The 14095-nt window shown below is 40.5% G+C and overlaps 1 protein-coding gene across 1 annotated transcript in view; it reads left to right on the plus strand.

Moving 5' to 3' along the window:
• Positions 1 to 309: 309 nt before the first annotated feature.
• MAP3K7CL (MAP3K7 C-terminal like) overlaps positions 310 to 14095 on the plus strand; it is a 63261-nt gene continuing 49475 nt past the window's right edge. Inside the window, exon 1 of the mRNA XM_006899412.1 lies at positions 310 to 379. Coding sequence (XP_006899474.1) covers positions 310 to 379 — 70 coding nt within the window. The remainder of the gene's footprint in view (positions 380 to 14095) is intronic.

Consider the following 14095-nt stretch of genomic DNA (forward strand, 5'->3'; position numbering starts at 1 on the left):
GGAGAGTCAGCTACAAATTGGTACTTATTGGACAACAATCAGAGACTTGATTCTAGATGTATGCTGCTGAAACAACCATACTGTTTTTCTCTCCTTCTTTTTATAAGCCAGACAAGTTTTAAGTGGGGCATGCTGATACTTTGGAGGTAGGGAAGAAGGAAACTCAGAATTATAAGACCCTTAATTTAAGAATGCAGTGTTGGCTAACTTTCCTGAATATTGAGAGGGTTGATGCCAGGTGAGCTGATGCTGGTCCTCTCCTCCTTGCAGCTGGAAGACCCAGGAGAAGGCCGAGGCTCAGGTGCCCACATGATCAGCACAGCCAGGGTACCTGCGGATAAGCCAGTACGCATCGCTTTCAGCCTCAATGATGCCACAGGTACATTCTGTCTGCCTTCCTGCCTTTTCACCATCATTACAACTACTTCCACAGGAGATATTTTAAAAATGCATGCTTGGCGTAACTTAAGAAGATCCAGTGTGATTATTTTTTCCCCCATCAAACGTTGTTAGAGTGTGGCTTCAGAAAACCTCTGGTGATGTATCTTACCACTTCTACTCTTTTTGTTGTTTTAACACATTTCTATCTTTTCTCCATCTCCCATTTTATCTTCCTTTAATTATAAAATGCACAGCACTATACAAATTTCTAATGACTATAAAGTGTGACATTGTTTTGAAGGCACAAGAAAATGTTTATAAAGAACTGGCAGTTGGCTAGGTAACATAAAAATATCACTGACCGAGGTCCAGCTCCATTTGCTGAAGCCTGCATTCCAAATGCTGAGTTTTCACTGATGGTCCCACACTTCCGGCTAAATAAACAAGATTTCACATGGAGTGATGAATGGGACAGGTGAGGCGGAGTCTCTCAAAATAGTAAGGTCTGAGGTGAGACTGCCATTCTTAGAGCCCTTCATCATAGCTCCCCTCAGTGACCTCTTAACACACATATTGGATTGCACCACATTTGAACAGGGAACCTCTTGTGGGGGAAGGTCACAAAATGAGGAAAGGAAGGCTTGGGTCTTGATCCCTACAGTTGATCATTTCTCTTTGTCTAGTGTCACCTGTTAAGGCCACATGATTGAATAGCTTTACCATTTAAACTCTGGGTCTTTTTAGGACCAATGTTGTTAATCTTTCCCAAAAGTAATTATTAAAAAGGGAGAGATTTATTAAGCAAATTTTTATTAAACAATGAAAAAGAAAGCTGAATTTAGGAGATTCTGAAGTTATATGGCCAATACAGGTTAGGGGTCCCTATATCAATAGATTAGGGAGCACATGTGGCTCCATGGTAAAGAATTGTGATGCCATCCCAAAGATGGGGCTTTGAATCCACCAGCTACTTTGTCTTGGAGAGTGTGAAACCAAGTTTCTCCTTGGAGGCTAGGATTTTGAAGCCTCTGTCTCATATACTTTGGGTACATGACCAGGAGGGACCGGTGCTTGGAGAAGGACATCATGCTCCGAAGGCTTGTGGGACAGCAGAAGAGAGGAAGACTTCGGATGAGATGGATTGATACAGTAGTAACTAGGGCATTGGGGGTAGGTGTGTCAGAGTGAGTGAGACTGGCTCAGGACAGGGCAGGCTTCAGAGCTGTTGTACATAGGGTCTCTATGAGCTGCAGGTGACTCAACAGCACATAACAACAATTTTGCGAGAAAGACAGATAAAATCCTCCCTCCTCCGGAGGGTAAGCTGTGGGTGGGTTTGACTTGATGGCAGTGAGTCTATGAATTTGATAGCAAGTTATTAGGTGACTTGTGTAGCTCCTAGTAGATGTTGTGTTCCAGTTCAGGGAAAAAGGAAGCCTTGACTTCATGATCTCTTCCATGGTTCTTCCCATGACTTCAGAACTCTATTCCAATTTGGAGTTCATCCTGGAAGATATTGGTGAGGGGAACTCTCTCTATAGAGAAATTACCCCAAAATAGAAATGACATTATTGTTAGGCACATTTAAGTTTTTTATTAGGGATTTACAGATATTATTCCTGATCCTTACTCTTCCAAATAGACATCAGCATTCTCGTTTTACAGAGCCTGAGGCCCAGGGATCACACTGTTAATAAGAGAGTTTTAACTCTGATTCCTGGACTTGTATGTTTGAACTCTGTTATTTCATGGTGCTTCTCTAAGAGGGAAGAACACCCTGAAAATCCCTCCTGTTTTTATGCATTTCATCAAGGCAAGATTTTGAGGAATAGCCTGGGCTTGAGTTATTAACTCTCAAGACACTTACACATAAGCTTAAAATCCAGGTAGAAAAAGGATGCGTAATTTTCTTACCTCTGCTGCTTCTCGATGTGCATAGGATAAGCCTTCTTACAATCAACCATCTTAGAAAACTTAAGTCTATATAGCTTGTTTATTCTAAGCGATATTATTACATGAAAATTTTGTGCAGATAAATAAAGGAATTACTCCCTTGGCTTCGTTTTAACAGAATCTAGTTGCTTAATTTACACACAGAAAAGAGCTATGCAGAGGAGAATCTCAATTTTTGAGCTGCCATGAATAAACTGTTCCATAAAATACAAGGCAGACAACTAGTAATCTGTTTCTGGGAACTCTCGTGGTCTCTGACTGGGAGGTCTTGAGTGTTTTTCATCAGTCAGTTTAGATTTGTTTGTTCCAGTTTCTTTGTTTTCTCATTCAAATGTTCCAAGAACATCTATTTTGAAAGATACTTTAAAAAGGATGATTATTTAATGAAAAGTCTTTCATTTTTAAAAGTTGTTTTTACTTTCTTGTTCCACAAAATATTGCTTCTGAGGGTTTATGAAAAATTAGAGTCAGTAGTCTATAATTAGAATTTTGGTGTCCTAATGTCAAGAAGCTGCACTGTAAACCCAAAGGCACACGGTTCAAGGCCACCCGCTACTCTGCAGAAGGTTGGGCAGTCTTCTCCCATTCAATTAACTGCCTCTGGAAACCCACCAGAGGTTCAGCTATGGGTTGCTTCGAACTCTGTGGTATACAACAACAACAGCAATCTATAATCAATATGTTTCTGAAGGAGAAAATCCAAGGCACAAATTAGGGTTCAGTATTTTTTATAAAGACAACTTTGCCTGGTAAAGACAATTGCCTTGGTTGATAAAGACAACCACCAAAGACAACTACCCAACAGCACCTATCAAAAATCATCTTACAGTATATACAGTCTGCAAAAGATAATACAGTGTGCACGCCTGTATATTCTAATTCATCAAGTGTAGGCCCAGGGATCTGTGCTTTTGACAAGTGTTTGTTGAGAATCTCATGAGCATGCAAGCTTGGGAAACACTGGATAGGATATTAGTGCAGTACTTTTCACATGAAACTATGAGTGTGGAGAATGATACGTTGCAGATATTTGGGGACACTCCATCCGGATTCTTGAATAAGGAGCATGTGGACTGTCATACAGAGCAACACTTGTTACCACGGACACAGTGCATGCCTTTGGAATTCCAGTGCATATGGCCTGAAGGCCACATGTTGAAGGGGAAAACAAAGGAAAATATCTAAAACTTCCATGGCAAATGGGGAGACTATAGTAGACCATTGAGAGAGTCAGACTAAATTGTTGGTGAAGCTGTGTTGCAATCCCAAAGGCACGCGGTTTGAATCCACCAGCTGCTCTGCGAGAGAAAGATGGACAATCTCATCTTGTGCAATTAGCTGCCTCTAAAAACTATAAACTGCCTCTGAAAACTTGCTGAAGGGTCAGCCATGGGTCCATTCTGACTCAGCAGTATACAACAGTATTGTTGCTGTGAGCAGAGACTGTGGGAGAGACTTTGGCCATGGTTGTTGATCTGTCATTATTTCTTATGAAGCTAATGATACACTGTCTCTTTCCTACCCATCATGTTATGACAGATTCTTCTTTTTGCATTTCCCCTGCCCTGAAATGATTAAGTGTAGAAGTTGAGGACATAGGAAATTATTAAGTGTAGAAGTTGAGAACATCGGACTCTGGACTCAGAACTGTGAGCTTGTGATCCATGTCCACCACTGTTGATCATGGGTAAATCATTCAACCTTGCTAAACTTCGGTTTCCTATAAGATATACATAGTACTAACTCCTAGGCTCAGTGGATGCATTACATGGTATAAGTAAATAAAATTGAGCTAATGCATAGGGAGTTGCACTGCTGAATAAAGGTCACCACTCTCTGACTGTTCAAATCCCCCATCATCTCCTCAGGAGAAAGATGGGCAATCTCCTCCTGTTTGATTTATAGCCTTGGAAGCAGAATAGAGGGTTAGCTATCAATGGGTTCTGACTTTTTAGCTATGAGGTTTTGTTTTTTCAATTTTGATACAAATTAAGCTCTTAATTGATCACCATAATAATAATTGATTTTGGAGTAAGGAAAATGTAAACCACCAACATAGTGCATGCCCCCGTGTCCCCCCACCCTGTACCTCACACTTCTACTTGATGTCAAGAGAAAGTATACACTACACTTGACCTGCCATTATTTAACTGGAAATCAATTGTTGTTGATTCCAACTCATGGTGATCCCATATGTCAGAGTAGACCTGTGTGTGCTTCATGGTGTTCCCAAGATCTTATTTTTTTAGTTACAGGTCACTAAAACTTTCTTCTGAGTAACTTCTGGGTAGATTTTGGATAGCAGCAAGAACATCAACAATTTATATTACCCAGGGATTCCTGCAATTTTTTAAGAAGTTGCCCTTCAATTCGTTATCCAATTTGGTGAATTTGAATGTCCTGTCCAGCTTCTTTTCTGACAAGTGTTACTTAGTTTCTATGTTTCTAGTGTTCTGCCATAGTTGGGTGAGGTTTGCAAAAGAGGACAGTAATAGGATTGCTCCACAGGCTTTACAAGGGCGAAGGGTTTGGGGAAGAAAAAGTCAGTGTCATCCAGAAAAGCTAGGGAAAACTTCTTGGAAAAGGCAATACTGTGTTTGAAGGCTGTTAGGATGTGGAAAGACAAATGAGGAAAGGTGTTTTGAGCACACAACAGGGAGGTTACATGCTTTTAAACAATTCTTATTCCCTTCCTTTGCTAAGCATAAAATATGCACAAAACCGTATTGGCCTATGTATTGGTTTCACATGAGTGCAACTAAGTGTTCTTACTAGATTGTAAGAGCTAGAAGTCTAAATTCAGCTCCGGGGAAATTCCCTCTCGGCTGATTTTGGAGGGGAAGTCCTTATTTACTACAGCATCTATAAACCTGATGTTCTCTGAGTATCTTCATGAGTCTTGGTTGTAAATGGAAACAAGAGGAAACTGCCCATCTTTCCTTCATGGAGCCGCTAGTGGAAAGAGTGTCGTGTTCCCCGCTTCATCCTTTGACATCAATTTGATTTATCAGATCTGCATAGTTTCCACTTTATATCATTACAAAAATATGGTTATGGGAGACATAATTCAATCCATAACACTGACCCTGAATTAATCATATGACATGTAATTAAGAGAAATCCAAGACTCGTGCTCTTAGTTTCTGTTCTAAAGCCCTATAATTTTGTCTCGAAGTATCATGGTGTTTTGTATACAGTTGGGATTATGTAGAATAGTAGAAATTGTCATTGAATCAGGTTGCATGCCATGCTGGTCTTAAAAAAAATCATGAGGCAGGTAGGTGAAGCATCCTTGTTATTGTCCTATTCCTTCAATTTGTTTCTATCTTTCCTGTTATTTTTCTTTGCCTCTTCAGGCCCCAAATTTATCTGTACTTTCTTCTCCCCATACTCTCAATCTCCATTTCCCTCAGAAAACTCCCAATGGATAATCTCATTCCCACTATACTGTAAACGAATGTTGATGTTTATCCTTTTATCTCTCTCAGGGTTTGCTTTGCATATCCACAGGGGCTAAGTAGGAAGTTGAGAGATAAAGTTCCAACTGGAATTTTAAAGTCCAGCCAACTTGGTAAGGTGACACCTGTGGGAAATGGGGAGAGAGAGAACCTCCTTGAGTTTTGTTCGTCACACTCTGTCCCAGCACTGATCTAACCTTTAGAGCTGATGGAGCATTCTGTGACCACAGGCAGTCATAACACCTCCAGGCTCATGTGGGGAGGCTGAGTGCCTTCTGTGTTGATGTCCCTTACAGAGCACAGAGTTCATGGAAAGACTAGAAACCTAACTATCAAATATTTTTAAAGACAGTAATAGTTTATCTGTTGATATTTTCTCTGGCTGCTCCTTGGAGGCAAGAATTCTGAAGCTTCATCTGACATACTTTGGGCATGTTGCTAGGAGGGACTAATCCTTGGAGAAGGACGTCATGCTTAGGAGGGTGGAGGGACAGCACAGGAGAGGAAGACCCTTGATGAGGTGGATTGATTCAGTGACTGGGATAGTCGGCGTAGGTGTGTCAGAGATGGTGAGATTGGCACAGGAAAGCACAAGGCTTAGGGCTGTTGTACATAGGTTCGCTATGAGTTGCAGGCGACTTGCTGGCACACACCACCACCACCACCAACATGAATGATAGGCAACATGATAATAGATGGAAAAAACACTGAAACTGTCAATGACTTCATCTTCCTTGGATCCACAATCAGTACAGTTGGTACCAGTAGTCAAAAGATCAGGAGACATATTGTACTGGCAAAGTCTGCAGTCAAGGATCTCTCTAAATTACTGAGGAGCAATGATGTTAGTTTGAAGACTAAAGTGCACTTGATTCAGACTGTGGTCTTTTCAGTCACTTGCTATGCTGCTGACAGCTGGGCAATAAATAAGGATGACAGAAAACAAATTGATGCCTCTGAGCTTTGGTGTTGGTTAAGAATACCAAATATCCTATGGAGTGCCAAGAGAACAAATAGAAATGTCTTGGAGACGGTGCAGCCTGAGTGCTCTTTGGAGGCAAGGATGGTGAAGCTTCATCTCACATACTTTGGGCATGTTTCTATAAAAGGCTGTTCTTTGGAGAAGGAGCTTGTTTGGAAAAGTGGAGGGAAGGTAAAGGAGAGGAAGACCCTTAACAAGGTGGATTGATACAGTGACTGCAGCAATGGGCTCAAGTGTGTCAGGAAGTGTGAGGATGGCACAAGATAGGGTAGAGTTCAGATCTGTTGTTCATAGGGTCACAGTGAATAGTACTCAACTCAAGGGCACTTAACAACAGTGGAGTATCTGTAAACACTTTGAGTGCCTTACTCTGTATCAGATGAAGATTCTTTGAAATATAACTGGATTTATTTATTATAATATATTGCTTACAGATATAAAGCAAATTTACAGAAGAAATTAATAGTTGGGTATCTGGGATCTTTTACCTGTACTACACCTTCAACTTCAACAACAGGAAACATTATGGAGATGTCAATTATTGGAGAAAAGATTAAAGTTGTCAATAATTTTGTCTTACTTGGATTCACAATCAACACTCTTGGCACCAACAGCCAGGAGATTGGAAGATTTATAACATTGTGAAAGTCTGCTGTCAGGAACTTTTCCAAAGTCCTGAAGAACCAAGATGTCAGTTTAAAGAATAAGGTTTGCCTGATTGAAGCCATGATCTTTCCAATCATCTGCTGTGCATCTGAGAGCTAGATAATGACAGAAGAGGAATCTATGCCTTTGAGTTTTGGTGTTAGAGAGGGGTACTAAGTATCCCATGGAATGCAAAAAGCCCAAACAGATAAGTCTTGGGGACTGTGCTACCAGCACACTCATTAGAGGCAAGGATAGTAAAATTTTTTCTCACATATTTTGAGCAGAGAACTACCAGAAGTCCAGGCTGGGTTTAGAAGGGATCGTGGTACTAGAGATATTGTAGCTGATGTTAGATGGATCTTGGCTGAAAGCAGGGAATACCAGAGGAATGTCTATCTGTGTTTCATTGACTATGCAAAGGCATTTGACTGTGTAGATCATAACAAACTATGGCTGACTCTGAGAAGAATGGGAATCCCAGAACACTTGATCGTTCTAATGCGAAACTTATACTTGGACCAGGAGGCAGTCGTCAGAACAGAGCAAGGGAACACTGCATGGTTCAAAATTGGGAAGGGCGTACACCAGGGATGCATCCTATCTCCATACCTTTTCAACCTATATGCAGAACAGATTATCCGGGAGGCTGGGCTCTATGAGGAGAAATGTGGGGTCAAGATTGGTGGACGATTTATCAACAATCTGCGTTATGCGGATGACACAACCCTGCTTGCTGAAACTGAGGAGGACCTGAAGCGCCTGCTGTAGAGTGTCAAGGACTGAAGCCTACAATATGGATTGAGGCTCAATGTCAAGAAGACAAAGATTCTCACCACTGGACCAGTTGGCAGCATCAGGATGGATGGTGAAGAGATTGAGATTGTACACAGCTTTAGTTTGCTTGGCTCCGTAGTCAACAGTCTTGGCACCAGCAGCCAGGAAATTAAAAGGCGCATTGCCATGGGAAAGTCTGCTGTTAGGGACCTCTCCAAAGTACTGAAGAGCAGTGGTGTCTCTCTGGAGACTAAGGTGTGTCTGATACAGGCTATGGTCTTCGCAATCACTTGTTATGCATCAGAGAGTTGGACAATGACCAAGGAGGATAGAAGGAGAATTGATGCCTTTGAGCTGTGATGCTGGAGAAGAGTATTGAAAATACCATGGACTGCTAGGAAAACAAACAGATTCATCCTGGAGAGGGTTAAACTAGGACACTCCTTGGAGGCAAGGATTCTGAAGCTTCATCTGACATACTTTGGACATGTTGCAAGGAGGGACCGGTCCTTGGAGAGGGACATCATGCTTGGGAGGGTGGAGGGACAGCGCAGGAGGAAGACCCTCTATGAGGTGGATTGATTCAGTGACTGGGATAATTGGGATGGGAGTGTCAGAGACAGTGCGATTGGCACAGGCCAGAGCGGAGTTTAGGGCTGTTGTACATAGGGTCGCTATGAGTCGCAAGCGACTCGACGGCACATAACAACAAACATTTTGAGCAAGTTGTTAAGAGAGGCTAGTCCTTGGAAAGGGACATCATGCTTGGAAAGATGGAGGGTGGGTGAAAGAGAGGAAGACATAATGAGATAGATTGATAGAGTGACTGTGGCAGTGGGTTCATGTTGTTGGGGATGATGAGGATGGCACAGGATAGCTGGGGTTCAGATCTGTTGTTTCTAGGTTCCCTCTGAGTCATACTCAGTTTGAAGGCATCTAATAAGAAGAAGAACAACAACAACCCTTTCAACTTTATACTAACAAGAATGTGTTGTTAAACCCATTTTACATTGACTCTTGAAGATGAAGGATCATTACTTACTGTTGAGCTGGTTTCTGACTCACAGCGACCCTTTGTACATAAGAATAAGACAAACCATTTTTAACAGTCATTGATGGTTTTGAGTCCATTTTTTGTAGCTGCTGTGTCAGTCTACCTCACTGAGGTTCCTCCTCTTTTTTTTCAGAGTCCTATTTTACCATAGATGATACTCTCAAAAGAAAAATCCCTGTGGATAGCATGTTTAAACCATGTGAAATGAAGTCCTGCCACTCTTACTTTTAAGGAACATTCTGAATATACTTCTTTTGAGATTTGTTCCTTCTTCAGGCAGTATATTCTGTGTTTGATGTTCTCTGCCAACACTACAGACAAATAGGTCTGTCTTGGAGAGGGTGAAACCAAATCTTTCCTTGGAATCTAAGATTTTGAAGCTCCACTTCACTTACTTTGGGCACATGGCCGGGAGAGATCGGTCCTTGGAGAAGGACATCATTCTCAGAAAGGTGGACAGACTACACAGGAGAGGGAGGGCCCAGATGAGATGGACTGATACAGTAACTGGGGCGATGGGGATTGGTATGTCAGAATTAATGAGACTGGCTCAGGACAGGGAAGGGTTTAGAACTGTTGTACATAGGGTTGCTATACATCGCAGGTGACTCAATGGCACATAAAAACAGTAACATACTATGACTGATTTGGAAACAAGAGTGGCATCCACTTCCTAAATAACATGCCTCTGGAAACTCATTGAACTTTGATAAATGTAGACAGTTGTAGAGGGGCTTCAGGCCTTTTGCTCATAGGGTTATTATGAGTTATGCGTGACTTGAAGGCAATCAACATTAATTATTTTTCCATCTTCCTTTTTTCATTGCCCAGTTCTCATATGCACATGAGGCCATTGCAAATCCAAAGACTTGAGTCAGGTACATCTTAGTCTTTAAGCTGATATCTTTGTTGTTTAACGTTTAAGTATTTTGAAGCCAATTTATCTAATGTACTATGTCGTTTGATTTCTTGACTACTTTTTATCATCATTACTCTTCAGTACTCTGAAGAGGTCTCTGACTTTCCCAATGCAATATGTTTTTTAATTTCCTGGTTGTTGGTGCCAAGAGTGTTGATTATGGAGCCAAGCAAACTAAAGCTGTTTACAATCTCAATCTTTTCACTATCCATCACGATGCTGCCAATGGGCCCAGTGGTGAGAATCTTTGTTTTCTTTTTCTTTATTTATTTTCTTAATATTGAACTTCAATCCATGTTGAAGTCTACAGTCCTTGACCTTTTGTAGCAAGCACTTCAGCAAGCAGGGTTGCGTCATCTGCATAACACAGATTGTTGATTTGTCTTCCTCTAATCCTGATGTTACATCATTTCTCCTGATAGAGCCCAGCCTCCAGATAATCTGTTCTGCATATAGATTGAAAAGGTATGGATATAGGACACTTCCCTGGCGTACACCCTTCCCAATTTTGAACTATGCAGTGTGCCCTTGCTCTGTTCTGATGATTGCCTCCTGGTCCAAGTATAGGTTTCACGTAAGCACAATCAAGTGTTCTAAGATTCCTTTTCTTCTCAGAGTTAGCCACAGTTCATTGTGGTCCACACAGTCAAATGCCTTTGCATGGTCAACGAAACACAGATAGACATTGCTCTGGTATTCTCTACTTTCATTCAAGATCCATCTATCAGTAGCTACAATATCTTTAGAATCAGGGCCTCTTCTAAAACCAGCCCAAATTTCTTGCAGTTCTCTGTTGATGTGCTGTTCCAGTTGTTTTTAGGTAATTTTCAGCAGAATCTTGCTTGCATGTGATCTTAATGATCTTGTTTGATAATTTCCACTCTCTATAGGATCACCTTTCTTTGGAATGGGAACAAATATAGATCTCTTCCAGTCAGTCGGCCAGGTGGTTGTGCTCCAGAGTTCTTGGCACAACTTGGTGAGCGCATCTAGGGTAGCATCTGTTTGTTGAAATATATCAATTGGTATACTATCAATTCCTGGGGCCTTGTTTTTTGCCAATTCTTTCATAGCAGCTTGAATTTCTTCCTTCATCACTACAGGCTCTTGCTCATATGCTGTTTCATGAAATTCTTCTGTGTCTGCCAATTCCGTTTGGTACAATGACTCTATATACTTTTTCATTTTCCTTTAATACTTCCTGGATCATTTAATATTCTGTTCAAAGTATCCTTAAGTATTGCAACTAGAGGCTTGAATTTGTTCTTCAGTTCCTTGAGCTTAAGAAATGCTGAACGAGTTTGGCCCCTTTGATTTTTGTGACTTTTGCTTTTTGCAATTTCATTGTAATACCATTGTAATACTTTACTTTGTCTCCCCTCACTTCCCTTTGATAAGATGCACCTGATACAGGCCATGGTTTTTGCATTCACTTCATATTCCTCAGAGAGCTGGACAATGACTAGGGATGCTAGAAGGAGAATTGATGCCTTTGAGCTGTGATGTTGGAGAAGAGTATTGAATTTACCAATGGACTGCTAAGAGAACAAACAGTTTAATCCTGGAGAGGTTTAAACTAGGCTGCTACTTGGAGACAAGAATTCTGAAGCATCATCTGATATACTTTGGACATGTTGCAAGGAGGGACCAGTTCTTGGAGACGGACATCATGTTTGGGAGGGTGGAGGGACAGCACATGAGAGAAAGACCCTCGATGAGATGGATTGATTCAGTGACTGGTGTAATGAGGGTAGTTGTATCAGAGACAATAAGATTGACACAGGCTAGAGGAGGGTTTAGGGCTGTTGTACATAGGGTCAATATGAGTTACAGGTGATTCGACAACACATAACAACAACACCAACAACAACTTTTTAACCTCATGAATATAGATTTATGATCCAAATAAAATTAAATGCTTGATAACTTCAATCTTTTCTCTACTTAACACACTGATATGTGTTGACCTACTTGTGAGGATTTTTTAATTTGTGTTGAGGTGTATTTCATACTGAAGGTTATGTTGTTGGTGTTGTTCTGTGCCATCAAATTGACTGTCACTCAGCAACTATGTGAACAGTGGATCTGAACCCAGTCCTACCTGTGCTATTCTCATCATCTCTGATATACCCTGAGCTCATTGTTGTAGTCAATGTGTCAATGTATTTTGTTGAGGGTTTTCCTCTTTTATGCCAACTCTCCACCTTTTCAAGCATTAATTCCAAGTTTCTCCTCATAACAATATGCTCAAAGTATGTGAAATTAAGCTTTACCATCCTTACCTTCAAGGAGCACCATGATTGCACTTTTCCAAGACGTATTTTTTTTTGTTGTTGATTATTCAGTATTCTCCAGCACCACAACTCAAGGCATCAACTCTTCTTTGGTCTTCCTTATTCATTGTCTTAACTTTCAGATGCATAGCAGATAATTGAAAAGGCTATGGTTTGGATCAGGTGCACCTTAATTTTTAAACCAAGATCATTGCTCCTTAACACTTTGAAGAGATTCTTGACAGATTTTTCCAGTGCAACACATCATATGATTTCTTGACTGCTAGTACCAAGGACATTGATTGTAGACACATTAAAATAAAGTTGTTGACAACTTCAGTATTTTATTCATCTAATTGCTATGCATTAAAGAGCTGGGCAATGAATAAGAATGACAGAGAAAGAATTGATGTCTTTGATGTTCTCTTGGAAGGCCAAGAGAACAAACAGGTCTGTCCTGAAGAGGGTGAAACCAGGCTTCTCCTTGGAGGCAAGGATTTTGAAGCTCCATCTCACATGTTTTGGGCATGTGATCAGACAGGTCCTTGGAGGACATCATGCTTGATTTTGAACTATTCATTTACCCTCTTGTTCTTTGCAAATGACAAGTTCTTGATTTATGTACAAGCTTCTCTTGAACACGGTGAAGTTTCCAGTATTTCCATTTATCATTGCTGATATCAGATGGATCTTGGCTGAAACTATGTACATCATTTAAAAAGAATATAATATTCATCTGATATCAGCAATGATATATCTCGTTCTAAATCCTCTTCTCAACCCAGGTTATATTCTGGAATTCCTTCTTGAGATACTGCTGAAACGATTTTTGGATTATTTTCGAGATTTTACATGTTTGTGATATCAATAGCATCATTCAATAACTACTTTCTTTTGGATCATTTTCCTTAAGAATGGTCACAGAGAAGGGACTCTTTAGGTCAGTTGGCTGGGTAGCTCTGTTCCATATCTCTTAGCACAACAGAGTTATCATTTCCAGCCAGCACAGCATCTGTTTGTTGAAAATTCTCAAGTTCTCAAGTGGTATTCCATCAGTTTCTGGACTCTTGGTTTTTTTCCTGTCAGCGTCTTCAATGTACTCTGACTTCTTCCACAGTGAAGCCCTGCTGAATCCTGCAACCTTTTCACAGTTTCTGCTGTGCAGTAAGCCCATTGTTGCAGTCAATGTGTCAGTCAGTCTATCTCTTTAACTGTCTTCTTCTTCTTCTTCTTTTTTTTGCTATCAGTGTTTCAAATCATAATGTCCTTCTCAAGGAACTGGCCCCTCCTTATAAAATACTCAAAGTATATAAGTCAAAGTTATATCATCCTTGCTATTAAGGAGCTCTGGCTTCACTTCCTTGAAGACAGATTTTTAAAAAATTCTTTTTGCAGGCCATATTTCTTGTTGGTGCTGCAATTAAAAGGCTAACTATTCTTCTGTCTTCCTTTTCACTGTCCTACTTTCATATGGATATGAATCAAAATAAAAGACTATGGCTTGGGTCAGGCACACCTTAGTATTTAATGTGAAACCCTTGATCTTTAACACTTTCAAGAAGTTCTTGGCACAGATTTTCCCAGTATGTCACTTTATTTCTTGGCCGCTACTTTATGGGTGTTGATTATGAATCCAAATAAAAGGAAATCTTT

This window comes from Elephantulus edwardii, unplaced genomic scaffold (assembly GCF_000299155.1).
Source record: "Elephantulus edwardii isolate Elephantulus edwardi_28Jun2011 unplaced genomic scaffold, EleEdw1.0 scaffold00256, whole genome shotgun sequence".
Lineage (NCBI taxonomy): Eukaryota > Metazoa > Chordata > Mammalia > Macroscelidea > Macroscelididae > Elephantulus > Elephantulus edwardii.